The 13,816-nt window shown below is 58.5% G+C and overlaps 1 protein-coding gene across 1 annotated transcript; it reads right to left on the bottom strand.

Moving 5' to 3' along the window:
• Positions 1-7,871: 7,871 nt before the first annotated feature.
• On the bottom strand, positions 7,872-12,051 carry LOC149865362 (regenerating islet-derived protein 4-like). The gene is made up of 5 exons (XM_090041429.1): positions 11,985-12,051; positions 11,417-11,511; positions 10,182-10,319; positions 9,857-9,971; positions 7,872-7,939 (listed from the first exon to the last, which is right to left on the bottom strand). The coding sequence occupies exons 1-5, from the start codon at positions 12,049-12,051 to the stop codon at positions 7,872-7,874; spliced, it is 483 nt and encodes a 160-aa protein (XP_089897555.1).
• Positions 12,052-13,816: the final 1,765 nt, after the last annotated feature.

The following is a 13,816-nucleotide window of genomic DNA, read 5'->3' as shown; positions in this document are numbered from 1 at the left end:
GCAGCCAAGGGGGAAGGAGCTCTCCCAGGGCAAGCAAAGGGGAAAGGCCTGTCTGCAAGAGCAGCTTCTGATACTGCTACGGGATAGAGCATTCCCTGGTAGGGTTTGAATGAGGTTATAACCGAGCAGCTTGAATTTATGTTACAGCCAGGGGGCTTGTGTTTTGTTTATTGTTGTATAAGACCAGTGGTTTGGGTGAAGCTATCAGGGGATGGAGAAGGCCTCATAGGGGGCCCACGGCAGTGTGCAGACCCCTGTGCCAGAGAGAGCATGGCATTTGGGGTGCACAGGCACCAGAGAGGGCACAGTACTTTGCAGGGCTGTGGAAAGCCCAGGCGCCAGTGAAGTGCCAAGCAAGACAGGGCTGTGGAGAGCCCTGGGGGGTCAAGAGGGCCAAATTGCAACAAAGCACAGACCAAACAATGTCAGTACCATCTGCAAAGCTTGGGGCATGGTAAAGGAGTGGTTGGAGCCACGGATAGCCCATAAGGCTAGGGTGCCCTGAAACACCCATTGTGACATCTATCTTGGAGCAGGACCCAACACCAGGGGTCTGGAAACCCATGCAGTCCAGAGAGTCAATCAAGACATTAATGTCATATATCTTGACATCAAAAAAGCCTTCGATCTGGTATCCCATGATCACCTCTTGGCAAAACTGGCCAAGTGTGGCCTTGGGTCCACCATGATCCGGTGGCTGGGAAATTGGCTCCGTGGTCAGACCCAGAGGGTTGTGATTGATGGCAGTCACTCATCGTGGTGCCCTGTGACCAGTGGGGTCCCTCAAGGCTCTGTCCTGGGACCCATCCTGTTCAACATCTTCATTAACGATGTGGACATTGGAGTCAGGAGTGGACTGGCCAAGTTCGCCGATGACACCAAACTTTGGGGCAAAGCATCCACGCCAGAAGATAGGCGGGTGATCCAGGCTGACCTGGACAAGCTCAGCAAATGGGCGGACGAGAACCTGATGGTGTTTAACACCGAAAAATGCAAGGTCCTTCACCTTGGGAGGAAAAACCTGCAGCAGCCTTATAGGCTCGGCAGTGCTACACTGGATAGCACTACAGAAGAACGAGACTTGGGGGTCATCATTGACCACAAGATGAACATGAGCCTCCAATGCGATGCTGCGGCTAGTAAAGCGACCAAAATGCTGGCGTGCATCCATAGATGCTTCTCGAGCAAATCCCGGGACGTCATTCTCCCCTTGTACTCGGCCTTGGTGAGGCCACAGCTGGAGTACTGCGTCCAGTTTTGGGCTCCACAATTCAAAAAGGACATGGAGAAGCTTGAGAGAGTGCAGAGGAGAGCCACGCGCATGATCAGAGGTCAGGAAAACAGATCTTACGATGACAGGCTGAGAGCCACGGGACTCTTTAGCCTGGAAAAGCGCAGGCTCAGGGGTGATCTGATGGCCACCTACAAGTTTCTCAGGGGTGACCACCAGGATGTGGGGGAACGTCTGTTCACCAGAGCGCCCCAAGGGATGACGAGGTCGAACGGTCACAAACTCCTGCAAGACCATTTCAGGCTGGACATAAGGAAGAATTTCTTTACTGTCCGAGCCCCCAAGGTCTGGAACAGTCTGCCATCGGAGGTGGTTCAAGCACCTACATTGAACACCTTCAGAGCAAATCGGATGCTTATCTTGCTGGGACCCTGCGACCCCAGCTGCCTTCCTGCCCTTCAGGCGGGGGCTGGACTCGATGATCTCCCGAGGTCCCTTCCAGCCCGAATGTCTATGAAATCTATGAAAGATCATGTCCAAGAGGACTGAAAGGCAGCCTCCTTATCAATCATTCGATCAAAGACGTGGCAGGTGAGAATCGAGGGTGCCCATTGGGCCAACTTGGCATGGTAAGAGGGCCTTGGGGAGATCATGGCCATCCTGCAGGACCCCATTCCATGACAGTCCCAATGTGGAGGGAGGCCCCCTTTATCCAACCTGGGTCTGGGCACATTAGGGCAATGGAGTTCACCTCCTTCTCCACCCCAGCCACAGACGCAGGGAAATTTATATGAATTTCTAAGTACCCATGGTATGGATTCAGGTTCTGGCTAAGCCCACATAGATCCAGCCCAATAAGAGGATGCAGCACCATGTGCTGAAGGTGTTTTTTTATAGAAGGTCTCCAGTATGATGGTCACTTGCAAACCACTATATACAGAATGGCCATACACCTTTTGCCAGTCACCGCCACTGGACCTCTGCCCTCAGGCCTATTAGTCCTTCAGGCAGTGATTTTGAGACCAGGGCTTGGGAGTCTGGCAGGTGCTTGGGTTTAGCCAACTCCCCTGCTCCACCCATCCCTCATTTTCCACCCCCCCACTGGGGGGCTAATGACCCCTTGCACAACCACTCTTTGCAACACCTGCTTCAAGCGTAACAAATACAAGGATGCAGCCTTGCCTTTGTGCTGGAACGTGCTAAGCAGTTAATAGTATGCTCCCCCACCCTGGGGTGGCTATCCAAAAATGTTCTGCACATCAAGAAGACGCCGCCACTTCTCTTCATCTGGTGTCTGCCATGTCTTCAGAGTTTCCTGTATGTGGGCAGTACAGGACTCAAACCCTTCCTCTCCCACAGGGACTGGGAGATTTCCTGAGAAATCCTGTCAGCTCCCTGAGCTACAGGGTTATCAGACATAATTCTTTGAGGACTCCTGGTGCTCGGGCCAACTCCCTGAGGACTGGAAAAGGGCCACTGTTGTCCCTATTGTCAAGAAGGGGAGGAAGGAAGAGCCTGGCAACTACAGGCCAGTCAGCCTCACTTCTATCCTGGGGAAGGTCTTTGACAAAATTATCAAGGGCCACATTTGTGAGAGCCCTGCAGGGGAAGTGATGTTGAGGGGTAACCAGCACGGGTTCGTGCCAGGCCGATCCTGCCTGACCAACCTGGTCTCTTTCTATGACCAGGTAACAAAGAGCCTAGATGGGAAGGAGGAAGTCCATGTCGTCGTCTTCGACTTCCAGAAGGCCTTCGACACTGCCCCACCCCAATTCTGATGGGCAAGCTGAAGGGCTGCGGCATGGACGAGTGCACGGTCACATGGGTGGCAAACTGGCTCCGGGGGCGCACCCAGAGGGGGGTGGTGGACGGGTCGAAGTTGACCTGGGGGGGTGTGGGCAGTGGGGTCCCCCAGGGCTCGGTCCTGGGGCCAGGGCTGTTTAACATCTTCATTAGGGACCTGGACGAGGGTGTGGAGAGCACCCTGTTCAAGTTCCCTGATGACACCGAGCTGTGGGGTAAAGTGAATACAGCGGCAGGCAGGGACCGCGTCCAGGCAGACCTGGATAGGTTGGAGAAGTGGGCGGATGAGAACAGGATGCAGTTCAGCAAGGACAAGTGCAGGGTGCTGCACCTGGGGAGAGGGAACCAGCACTGTGGTCATAGGTTAGGGGCTGCCCCTCAGCAGCACAGAGGCAGAGAGGGATCTTGGCGTCAGGATTGACTCCAGGATGAATATGAGTCGCCAAGGCGATGGAGCAATAGGCAGAGCCGACCGCGCCCTGTCCTGCATCAACAGGGGCATCACTGACAGGTCCAGGGAGGTCTTGCTCCCTGTCTATGCGGCGCTGGTCCGGTCGTGGCTGGAGTCCTGTGTCCAGTCCTGGGTGCTGCACTTCAAGAGGGACGTGGGGAACCTGGAGAGGGTCCAGAGGAGGCCACTTGTATCGTCGGGGGCCTCTGGGGCCAGCCCTATGACGAGAGGCTGAGGGACTCGAATCTCTTCAGTCTCCACAAGAGGAGACTGAGGGGGGATCTCGTGGCTGCTACAACCTTATCAGGGGCCAGCAGCAGGGACTCGGGGACAGTCTGTTCCCCAGGGCCCCCCTTGGGGTCACCAGGAGCAATGGCCACAAGCTGCGGGAGGACAGGTTGAGGTTGTATATTAGGAAGAACTACTTCATGGTAAGGGTGGCTAGAGCCTGGAACAGGCTCCCAGAGAGGGGGTGCTCTCCCCTTCCCTGGACATCTTCAAGAGGAGACTGGACAGGCACCTGGCTGGGGTCTTTTGACCCCTGCACCCCCAGTGCTCCTTCCTGCGCAGGGGATCGGACAAGATGATCTGTCTAGGTCCCTTCTGTGGCAGGAAGCCACCTTTATTTCTCCCCAAAATCTCAGTACTGTTACAATTTGGTTAGGACGGGCCCAGCAGAGGAGACGCAACTTTACCCTCTCTCTTTAGGGAACCTGAGCTGCCTCCAGTCCTGAGGGAGGGGGAACCTGCTCCCTCTGCCTACGGGACTGCTATCAGCTACCTGGGTGAGGGGCATCTACCTGGGGGGCTACAGTCTACCCGGCAACTAGTGATGTATTTCAAATTGGTGGGCCAACAGCCAACTGGAGCTGGCCTCCACTGGACCAGGTGAATGAGGTCACAGGGGCTACATAAGTTAAGACTGCCCAGGAGGAGGGGGCAGCAGCTATGTGGGGACTCAGACTTAGAGAGGAGCTCGACCATCTGAAACAGGCTCTCTCCCCCGTAGTTCAGGAGCGGGGAACGGCCTGCCTCCAGAGGGGATCTCCACCAGCCTCGGGATGACGCTTGTGAGTACGCTACTCGAGATCTGGGTAGGTATCTAGCTGGCAGTAACTCAGATGTGTGATGAAAAGGCTACCTCAGCCAGACTGCTTCGCTCGATGAGATTTCTATGATATCACTCTATCTTGTACCCTATTTTCACCCTACCCCTGTAATCAATACAGTTCTCCGTTGTGACCGGCGTGGGAGAGTTATTGAGGGGTGGGTCTAAATTATGCCTAAGAGGCCCCTTAGGTCTGCAGACTAAGGGAGACTTTCCTTTTTGGCCCCCGACTTGGGGAAGTGCCCCAAGCGCCTGCACTGGGTCGAGTACCCATAGGACTATGAGGCCTGTGTTTCCCCGAGGACGCAGGGCTGAGACAGTCCCTTCTCAGGGTGGTGGCAGCTTACTTTACCCGCAGGCTAGTGAGTGTGCTCTAGGAAGGGGTCAGCCAGACGTGAGGCGCCCCAGGGAGGCACTCGGAGCCGGGAAGGTGGCCGGGCACAGGGAGGTAGGTGGCTCGTGGCAGGAGCGCCCCCTACTGGCCTGCCACACCTTCCAACTCATTGATTCTATGTTTCTATGATAGTACATGTTAATCTAAGATAAAGAGTGATTTCTGTTACAGATAAGATGTGGACACTAATTGCAGAAGGAATGGCTCAGCACACCACATTGCAAAAAGATGAGGATCCCTGCTCTGGATCCCACAGACCACAGTCCTGCACCCCCAGCACCATGGCCCCTTTGCTGGGGACTCCCAGCAGCGTCGCCCTCCTCAACCCTGCTCAGCCCCTGCCTCAATAGGCTCAGCTGACAGGAATCCTTCCCTGAGTGTTCAGGGCCATATGCACACATCTCCTCCTCCTCCTCCATCCTATCTGCTGAAGGGATGATGCTGCTGGCTTCCCTGGCTCTGCCCTCAGCACCACGGCCCAGCCCTGTCAGGGTCAGGGCAGGAAGAGATGTCCTGACACCCCAGCTGTGGCACAGGAATGGGTCCCTTCAGCTCTGTGCTTTGGGCCTGAAGGGATTGCGTGGCCACGAACTGGGGTGGGACAAAACAGCCCAAATGGCCTCTAGCGCCATACGATGACAAGAATCACTGCAGACCCCGGAGAGTTTTTAACAACCAGAGGGAGAAATCCCCTCAGGCTCCCGCTCCTCCTTCTCCTCTCCAAACCCCTGTTGAGACTGTCAATTGCCCTCTAGGTAGAAATCCCCTCAGGCTCCCATTCCCTCCGCCATCCTGAGCAACTGCAATGTCTCCTGCTACGGCAGGAAACAGCTACCCGGGGTGGGGGGATGGCAGACGCTATCATCTCTCCTGTCACGGGCCAGGAGTGGGGTGCAGCCTGACACACATGCTGCCCCATGAGCACAGGAGCCAAGCACGGGGCCAGGGACCCCAGGAGCATGGCCTCTGCACCGACCCCAACCCCATCTCTGCACCTGTGGTCTGACCTGGGAAAGGGCAGAGAAGTCTCGGCAGCAGCTGGGTGCAAGGGCTGTTGGCAATGCCATGCAGGATAACCACTATGCCTCGGCCCTCCTCATCCCTCCCCATTGCCTCCCTATCCCTCAAGGCACTGGACAAGGGTTGCTCCAGGAACACCCCAGGGAAATATGTGGCCCCTTCCCTGTCCCAGCCACCTGCGGAGGGTTCAGGATTGAGAGTATGGTCGGGGGGTAGAAACGTAAGAAAGGTTTATTGACTTAACAAAAACATGACTATGCGTAGTAACATGACAAACAATGACAGACAAAAATAATTCACATCAGCAACTTATCAGCAGTCCCCTCTGATGCCTGATATACAACAAGTTTTTCTTTCCACAAAGTTCAGCGAAGTCAGACGTCCCCAATCACCACTGTCCAAGACGTACTGGGAAGGACCCTGGTATTCAGTCTTTGGGCTCCTCGAGATCCACGGGCCCACTGATCCAAGCCAACAGTTAACTAACCCTTTTCACAGAGCTGTATCTTCCTTCTGAATGATTTCTGAATGTTCCAGCCAATTTATAGCTTCTGAATGGTACTGATAGCATACAACCACTCAGATTCTTTTTATTTCAACTGTCTTTAGACTGACCAAGAGCAGTACAACCCTTGCATTTCTTTGATAAGGTTGATTTTAACTATGGCACAGGGTGTTACTACTTCAAGGTTTTGCTAAATTTACTAGGCCTTACTTTATACAAAGCCTTACTACATCTTAAACTTTAATTAGGCTCTTAGCAACAACATAAAGCTTAATATCTAAACAAATACAGAAAAACACTTGGTCTAATCTTCATAGAGCCTTCAGCAAACACCTTTATCACATAGACATAATTTCAGCTGTCACATTCCCCTAAACAGGCTGGCAGGGATCACAGGAGACAGAAACAGGACTGAATGCCAAGGGGAAGTTTATTATCACCGTCCTGTGCTGGGATCATGCAGAGGAGGGAAGGAGAGATGCAAAAGCCCAGCACAGTGAGAGAAGGCAGAGGAGATTGGGACTGGTACGGATGGGCGCAGTGGTGTGGGAAAGGGCACAGCAGGTGAGTTTGCAGGACGAGTCTCCTGGAAAAGCTGCTGGATGCAAAGCGCTCACATCCCAGGAGCTGGTGTACCTCCTGCAAGAGCAAGCATCACTGTGAGCCTTTGGGGAGACCCTTCGAATGGGCCTGATGATCCCAGGGCAGGGGCAGCTCTGTCTGGAAATCCCCGGCCTCTGCAAAGGCCTCCATGTGGGCTGCTGAAACCACCCATCCCAGGGCAACCTGGGTCCAAGTCCACCCCAGGCTCCTGCTCCCACTCCAGCGCCTCCCCCTGCGTCCTTCCTCCCCGCGGGCAGGGAGGGCCGGTTTCTCGGGACAAGGGCAGAGAAGCCATGAACGCAGCTGCTTAGAGACTGCTCCGAGCCTGAGGAGCCCCTGGCAGCACCCTCCTGCCCCATCCAGCCGGGCACGGGGCGGCAAGGGGGGCCTGCCCATGCAGAGAGGGCCGTGGGGAAGGTGACACACTCGCACGCGGGGAGCTGCCTGCACGCGAGAGTGTTCGTGACCATTGCAATTACACTGCGATGTCTGGGAGACGAGAGAGCCGGCCTGGGTGACACGGGGCAGGGGAGGGGTGAGCAGAGGTGACACATATGCCTGTATTATTTGTAAATGGCTTGGCAGCCACAGTAAGGCTCACTGCAACCTACAGCAATGCCCACAGGATCCAACCTCTCGTGGGAGATGGACAAACACCATCTGCTCAGGCTGAGGATTTTGCACGTGCAAGGGGCGTGATGCACCCACCCCCAGGGCCCCAGCATGGCTGCAGTAACGAGACGCTGTCCCACCTGCTTAGAGTCGGTACTTGCAGATGAAGAAGTTTCTGTTTCTACAGTTTTGATCGTTCCATTCCTGATACCCTAGGTGACAACACAGAAATCACCAGGGGGAGGGGGACAGGCTGGGCATAACATGCTCCCCACTCTGACCCCTGCTCTGGGACATGATCCCAGCTCCTGTCCTTGACCCTGAGGAAGGACGGAGTGGAGACAGTGGAGGGAGTGGACAGGAAGAGAGAAACCAAGGACGGGAGTCGGGTCCTTCGGTGCCATCCAGTGTCGTTGCAAGGAAGCTGCGCTGAGCCCTGCTCCCCCGCACACGGCGACATCCCACACAGCGCGCAGCCCCTTGCTCCGGGCCCGGCTCTGCTCTTCCAGCCGGACGCTGCCAACCCCCGGCCCTGGCTCCAGACACCCCGGGTCTCGCGCTGTCTCCTGGCATCTTCATACTGGCACACACACGTGCAGTGCAGTCAGTGCCTGGCTGCTGCACACACATGCACACACACACACCACCCAACCACTGCTCCAGCCCCAGCTTCTGCAATCAGGTCCTAGGGACTGCTTTGTTTTCTCTTTCTCTCGTCTTCTTCAGCCCTCTCTGCGGTCATGGCTCTGACGGTGGCTTCTCTCTCTCCTGCTCTGTATGGGAGCTTCCTTGTCTCTTCCACTCAGCCAGGATTAAGGGTGTTTGCAGTGGTATCAACATATGCACTCATCTTCCTGCACAGGCCAGGAGCCCTGCACACTTGCACAAATGAATGCAGCATAGATATAACTAAATTAGACAGACAGCAAGCACAAGCTTTGGTGAACGTGAGTTCACTTCTGGGAGGGGGCTGTTAGAGGAGCAGGGTAGGAAATGGCCTGCATCTTCTGAACATAGAAGGTGCGAAAAAAAGGGTCCTGCATCTTCCTATGTAGCCTCCAGCAGCACCTAGTAGCACAGTGACGCAATGGCTGCTCTTGGCCATTAGTGCCCCTTCACAGAGCGGAGTCACCCACACCAGGAAAGATGGCCTCTGTGTGCATCTGTATATCGTGTACACGCATGTGTGAGTTGATGCGGATCCTGTCAATTATCGCAGCTCATGGAAAAGCCTGTGGGAAAGTAGAGCCTGTTCCTTCCCTTCTGAGTAGGCACCTCAGAGCTGTGAGCGCACAGCACAGAGCAGGGCAGAAAGCCGAGGGCTGATCTCGACACAGAGGTGGGAAAAGAGGAGGAAGAGGGAAGGGAAGTGAGACGGTGCTGGGGGAAGCAAACAAGCCACCGACCCACAGACACAGACCGGGTCACGGAAACTAATGCAGGGGTGGGGTGAGAACTGGTAACCCGCCTTTAAACCCCACCTAACGCAGTTCAGTCTCTGAACGACTGCTTGGCAACTTCCCATTCAAGCTGATGTTTGAAAGTTTGCTGCTTCGAACTGCCGCCCTGAGGTCAGTGATGGAGTGGCCAGCGCAGTGAGAGTGACCTGCCACAGGCCTGCGTGTCTCTCTGTGGCCCGTGTCAGAGCAGTGTCCCATCACTGCATGCAGAGATCGACCTGTCAGGCCCATGGAGACACCGGCCGGCCACGGTCAGCAGGACCTGGCATGTCTGGTGCTGCGGACCGACCCTCCTGGTGTGCATCCGTGTTTTCGTGGCTCTTCCTGCTCCGCACCCGGGGGCAAGGATCTCTAGCACAGAGCAGGGGCCAGCCAGAGGGGCCTGTGTCCTCTTCAGTAGCCTCCTGCACCACCCAGTAGCACAGGAGTGCAAGCACTACCCATGGCCCTTAGTGCCCTTTCACTGACCATCAGTCACCCGCCCCAGGACAGGTGCCCTCTGTGTCTACCTGGATATCGTGTGCATGTTTTCACACACATCCCGTCAATTATTGCAGCCTGGGCTAAACCCTGAGAGAAAGCTAGCCCTGCTCCTCCCACCGGTCAGCATATAAGAGACAGGGCGTCCATCAGGCTGCCCTGACGGGTGAGTCAGGGCCTCCCGCTTACCTCTGTAATCTACGAGCTCCGCACAGTGCTCGACCCCGTTCCAGCTGTCAGGCTGCCCATGTTTCCAAGCTTTATAGGTGTATATGGAGCCATCGGACCATACCCACTTTCTGATCTGCAAGCAGGAGGAGGGAAAGTTAGGCAGGGACCATCCCCTGGAAATATGTGCTGTGGGCACCCCCAAAAATCAGTATACCGAGAATGCCTCATGCTGTGTGGGGAGAGATGGAGAAGGGCTGAAAGCAGGGGGGGACAAAAGGCTGGGTAAGGACCATCCAGAGCTGGGGAGCACCACAGCAGCTGGGCAGGGGCAGCAGGCACTCACCTGCCAAGGGTCATGCAGCCCAATCCAGACGTGCCCGTAAGCACCTCTTCTCAAGAGGTAACCGGCAATTACATTTGATTCAGCCTTGTTGAGAATCGAGGCGAGATGGGCCCCGTGGCCGTAGCTCTGACACTCCACCTGTGGCAGGACGAAGCCAGCTGTGTCTGCGGCCCCCGGGCAGCACCAGCCTGGGCAGGGGCGGGAGCCCCTGCTGCTGCCTCTCCCCAGCCTGGCTCCAGGGTGAACGGAGGAAGGAGCTGCTCCCCCCGCACTTCAGACCCCCCTGCCCACGTGCCCCGCACCAGCGCTCAGCTCCCCCGCCGCTCCCCTCCAGCCCCCGGGCCCCTCCCTGCCCTGCCCTGCCCCACACTGCGTGCAGCCCCTTGCCCGCACACGCAGCCCCTGACCAGGAACCGAAACCTCGGCCCTCAGCACCATGCGACCGTGGCTCTGGACTCGTTCTGTGTGAACAACCGGCTCGTGCCTCGTCCCCATTTCATGCACTTGAGGCATAGGGCCAAAATGCCCCGTGCGCCCTTGTGTCCCCCATCTGACCTGACGGGTGCTGTGCATCTCCAGTCAGCCTTTACTACGACTTCCCGCTTAAGGCCTTGGAGTTGCTCCAGGCGGGAGCCACAGGTCTGGACTACCCCTGTGTGGATGGCCGCCCCTTTCCCTAAGCAGGATCCTCTGTGCCTGGAGAGACCTCCCAGGCACTGCCTGGGGCTGCTCCTTGCCCACGCACAGACAGCGAGGGAGAGTTTCTGCCCTCTGGAGAACCGGCAAGATTCACATCTCCGCCGTGGAGCTGGCGCCCAGGGTCTCTGCGGGGGTGGCTACGGGGCGAGCGCCGACTGCACGAGACCGAGGGGCCGTGCCCGGGGGTGTGCGGCTGCGTGCCCCGAGGGGCGCCCAGGGCTGTGAGGGGCCCCAGGCTGCACCGGGGGTGGAGGTGCCTCGCAGCTGTGCCGGGGAGGGCAGCTCGCCCGGGCAGAGGCGGGGGAAGGCCCCCCCTGTGCTCCGTGCTGCCAGGCACTGCGCTCGGTCCAGCCCGCTGTAGGAGCCGGAGCCCACGCCTGCCCCGGGGCCGTGCGGGGCCCTTGGCAGGCAGCTCCTTCCCCCTGCACCCGCCTGTACCCAGCGTGGCGACCGCCCCTGCGGGGAGCCCCCAGCCCCATCCCTGGGGCCGTCCTGTCCCAACCCGGCACCCCATGCCCAGACCCCCCGGCGCTCACCTCAGCCTCCGCCCAGGACTTTTTCTCCTTGAAGAATCCAAAGCATTTGTCTGCATAGTGCATCCAGCCGCCGCTACAGGCCTTGGTCCTAGCCCCTGTGCAAAGACAGCGACGGGCGGGCCGTGAGCGGGACGGCACCCTGGTGGGGGCTCCCCCAGCCCCAAAGTGGCTGTTTTCCTGAGGGCAGGGGCAGCAGGGCCACGTCCCAGGGAGGAGGGTGTGAGAGCAGCCCCTGGGCATAGGGCACATGAGGAGATGCCTGGGGGAGGTCACTGGGAGGAAGAGCAGGGATTTGGGGACCCCGGTGGGACCCCAGAGCCCAGCATCACCTTTCTCGGGGCAGGAGGACGCAGAGGCAGGGGAAGGGCGGTATCCCAGCTCCAGCGTCTCTCCCTGCAGCCGAGGCGGGGGCCCTGTCTCCCGGGGGGACACGCTGGCCCCTGCTCAGCCCGGCTCCGGGGTCTCTGGGAAGGGCCCTTCTCGCCGAGGGGCCGGGAGACCTGAGCGGGACCACGGCGCTCCCTGCCCGGGGAGGCAGAGCCCGGGGCCCCAGGCAGCGCGGACTCACCTTCCAGGCCGGGGCTCAGCGCCAGGCAGCCCAGGAGGCACAGGCTGAGGCGGGCAGTGGTCCTCATCTCCTCGCTTGTCCTGGGGGTAAACAGGGCAGATGGGCCCCGGGAGTCCCCACTGTGCCCCACACTGACCTCTCCCTGCCTCTCAAGGTGGGGTTGCTAGTCTGGCCCCAAACCCAGGACCCAGTCTGATCCCTCAAGGGCAGGGGTCAGCTGGGGCCATGGTCCTTTCAGCTGCAGACCCACCGACCCTCCCTTCCACTCCCCTCCCCTCTGTTGCCTCCAGCACTGCAGGCCAGAGCAGGGCAGAGACCCTGGGGGCAGGTGCCCCGGGAGCGGGTGCCCAGCACTGACCCCGGGGCCGGGTGCAGGGGCAGGTGCTGTGGGGAAGGGGGACACAGCGACTCCTCCCCAGGGTGCCTCGCACACAGCACGTGTGGCCCCCAGGCCCCGGCCAGGGCTGCGCCTAAGGCCTGGCCCCAGCTCGGAGGGGACAAGGGCCAGGGCCAGGGCGCAGGACTCACCGTGCACCTCTCTGGGGTCTGGTCCGGAGCAGGGGTTGGTGCAGCCGGTGCCCACTCCCGGTGCCCAGCAGGTTTGTAGGCTGGCAGGAGGGAGGGGAGCAGGGAAAGGTGTGAACATGCAAAGCAGGCAGGGCCAGCCCACAGCTCCGCATCTCCTCACCTGATCTTAATCTGCCCCTGCCCCCCGCCCCCCCGCCTCCTGCCTGCCCCACTCTCTGCCCCCGCCTCTCTCGTCCACACCAATGCTCCAGGCGCTGGCCAGGAGCTACCGCTGATCACATTTGCACCCGGGGAGGAAACCGTCTCTCCCGGGGACAGCCCACGTGCTTGCACACACTGCACAAGTGAACACAGCCCCCTTGCAAGGGAAACCCCATTTTACGGTTGAAAATGAGCTATTTAGCTATTTAACTTCCTCCTGTCTCCCCGTAACGAAGCACAAATAAGCTCCAGCTTCCATGACCACCTCCTTTTAGTCCATTGCAGGAGCCAGAAGTGCTGCCGTGCACCAGCTTGCCCCGTGAAGTCCCCCTGATTCACAGAGTAGCCAAACAGGCGAAGCGGTCAGTAACCCACCCGTGTTTGCGTGCCCGGACTAGGAGCCCCGGAGCGACTCTCACCCCCCCGGGGCCAGCGGGCGCAGCGGGGGGCCGTGCCCCGCCACACAGGGGAAGGGCAGGGGACGTTCCCGAGCAGGGAAGCTTCTTCCAGGGAAACCACATCTTGCTGGTTTCTGGCTAGGTCCCCAGTGTCAACAGGAGAAACACTATCGGGGGGGACGACACGGGCTTTCCTGGTGCGGAAGCCAAACCCAAGCCCCCGGTCGTGGCTCTGCTGGACAAGGGCATGGCCCAGAGACAGCACTTTCTGAAGTGCTTCTTGGGACCTGTACAAGGGGAAAGAAGTACTTCAGAGGAATAACAGCCTGTCACAAATCCTCTCTCCCCAGGGGGAGAAATCCTTCCTGCTCCAGGCCCATCACAGCCAGGATGGACGAGGCCCGGAGCAAGCGAACACCAGCCTTCTCCAACAGAAAAGCCCAGCAGAAAGGAAATGAGCTCCAGCTGCAGCTGCCCGCAGCTCCTGAAATCTGCATTTCTTCCAGTGCCTCCTTTGCGCAATGCATCCCTGTCCTGGGGCCCTCTGCAGACCCACCTGAGATGGGGCCTCAGGGAACTGCACTGGCTTTAACAGACAGCAGAGGAACAAGCGTCCCCAGCCCCCGGGACCAGGGCAGAGACCACAGCGTACAGGGCACACGTGGGCTGGGATGGGGGTTGGGTGGGCTGGCGCGGGACGGGACG

Source organism: Crocodylus siamensis, chromosome 4, assembly GCF_052110815.1.
Source record: "Crocodylus siamensis isolate JL-2025a chromosome 4, ASM5211081v1, whole genome shotgun sequence".
In the NCBI taxonomy this organism is placed as follows: Eukaryota; Metazoa; Chordata; order Crocodylia; family Crocodylidae; genus Crocodylus; species Crocodylus siamensis.
The sequence above is the reverse complement of the archived record's forward strand: the minus strand, read 5'-3'. Positions and strand labels throughout refer to the sequence as shown.

Excerpts from the sequence above, each read along its gene's own strand:
- LOC149865362 (XM_090041429.1), bottom strand. The coding sequence starts at position 12,051 with ATGAGGACCACTGCCCGCCTCAGCCTGTGCCTCCTGGGCTGCCTGGCG. Across the intron at positions 10,320-11,416 it reads AGTCCTGGGCGGAGGCTGAG|GTGGAGTGTCAGAGCTACGG; the intron begins GTGAGCGCCGGG and ends GTCCTGCCACAG. Across the intron at positions 7,940-9,856 it reads GGAGCTCGTAGATTACAGAG|GGTATCAGGAATGGAACGAT; the intron begins GTAAGCGGGAGG and ends GTTGTCACCTAG.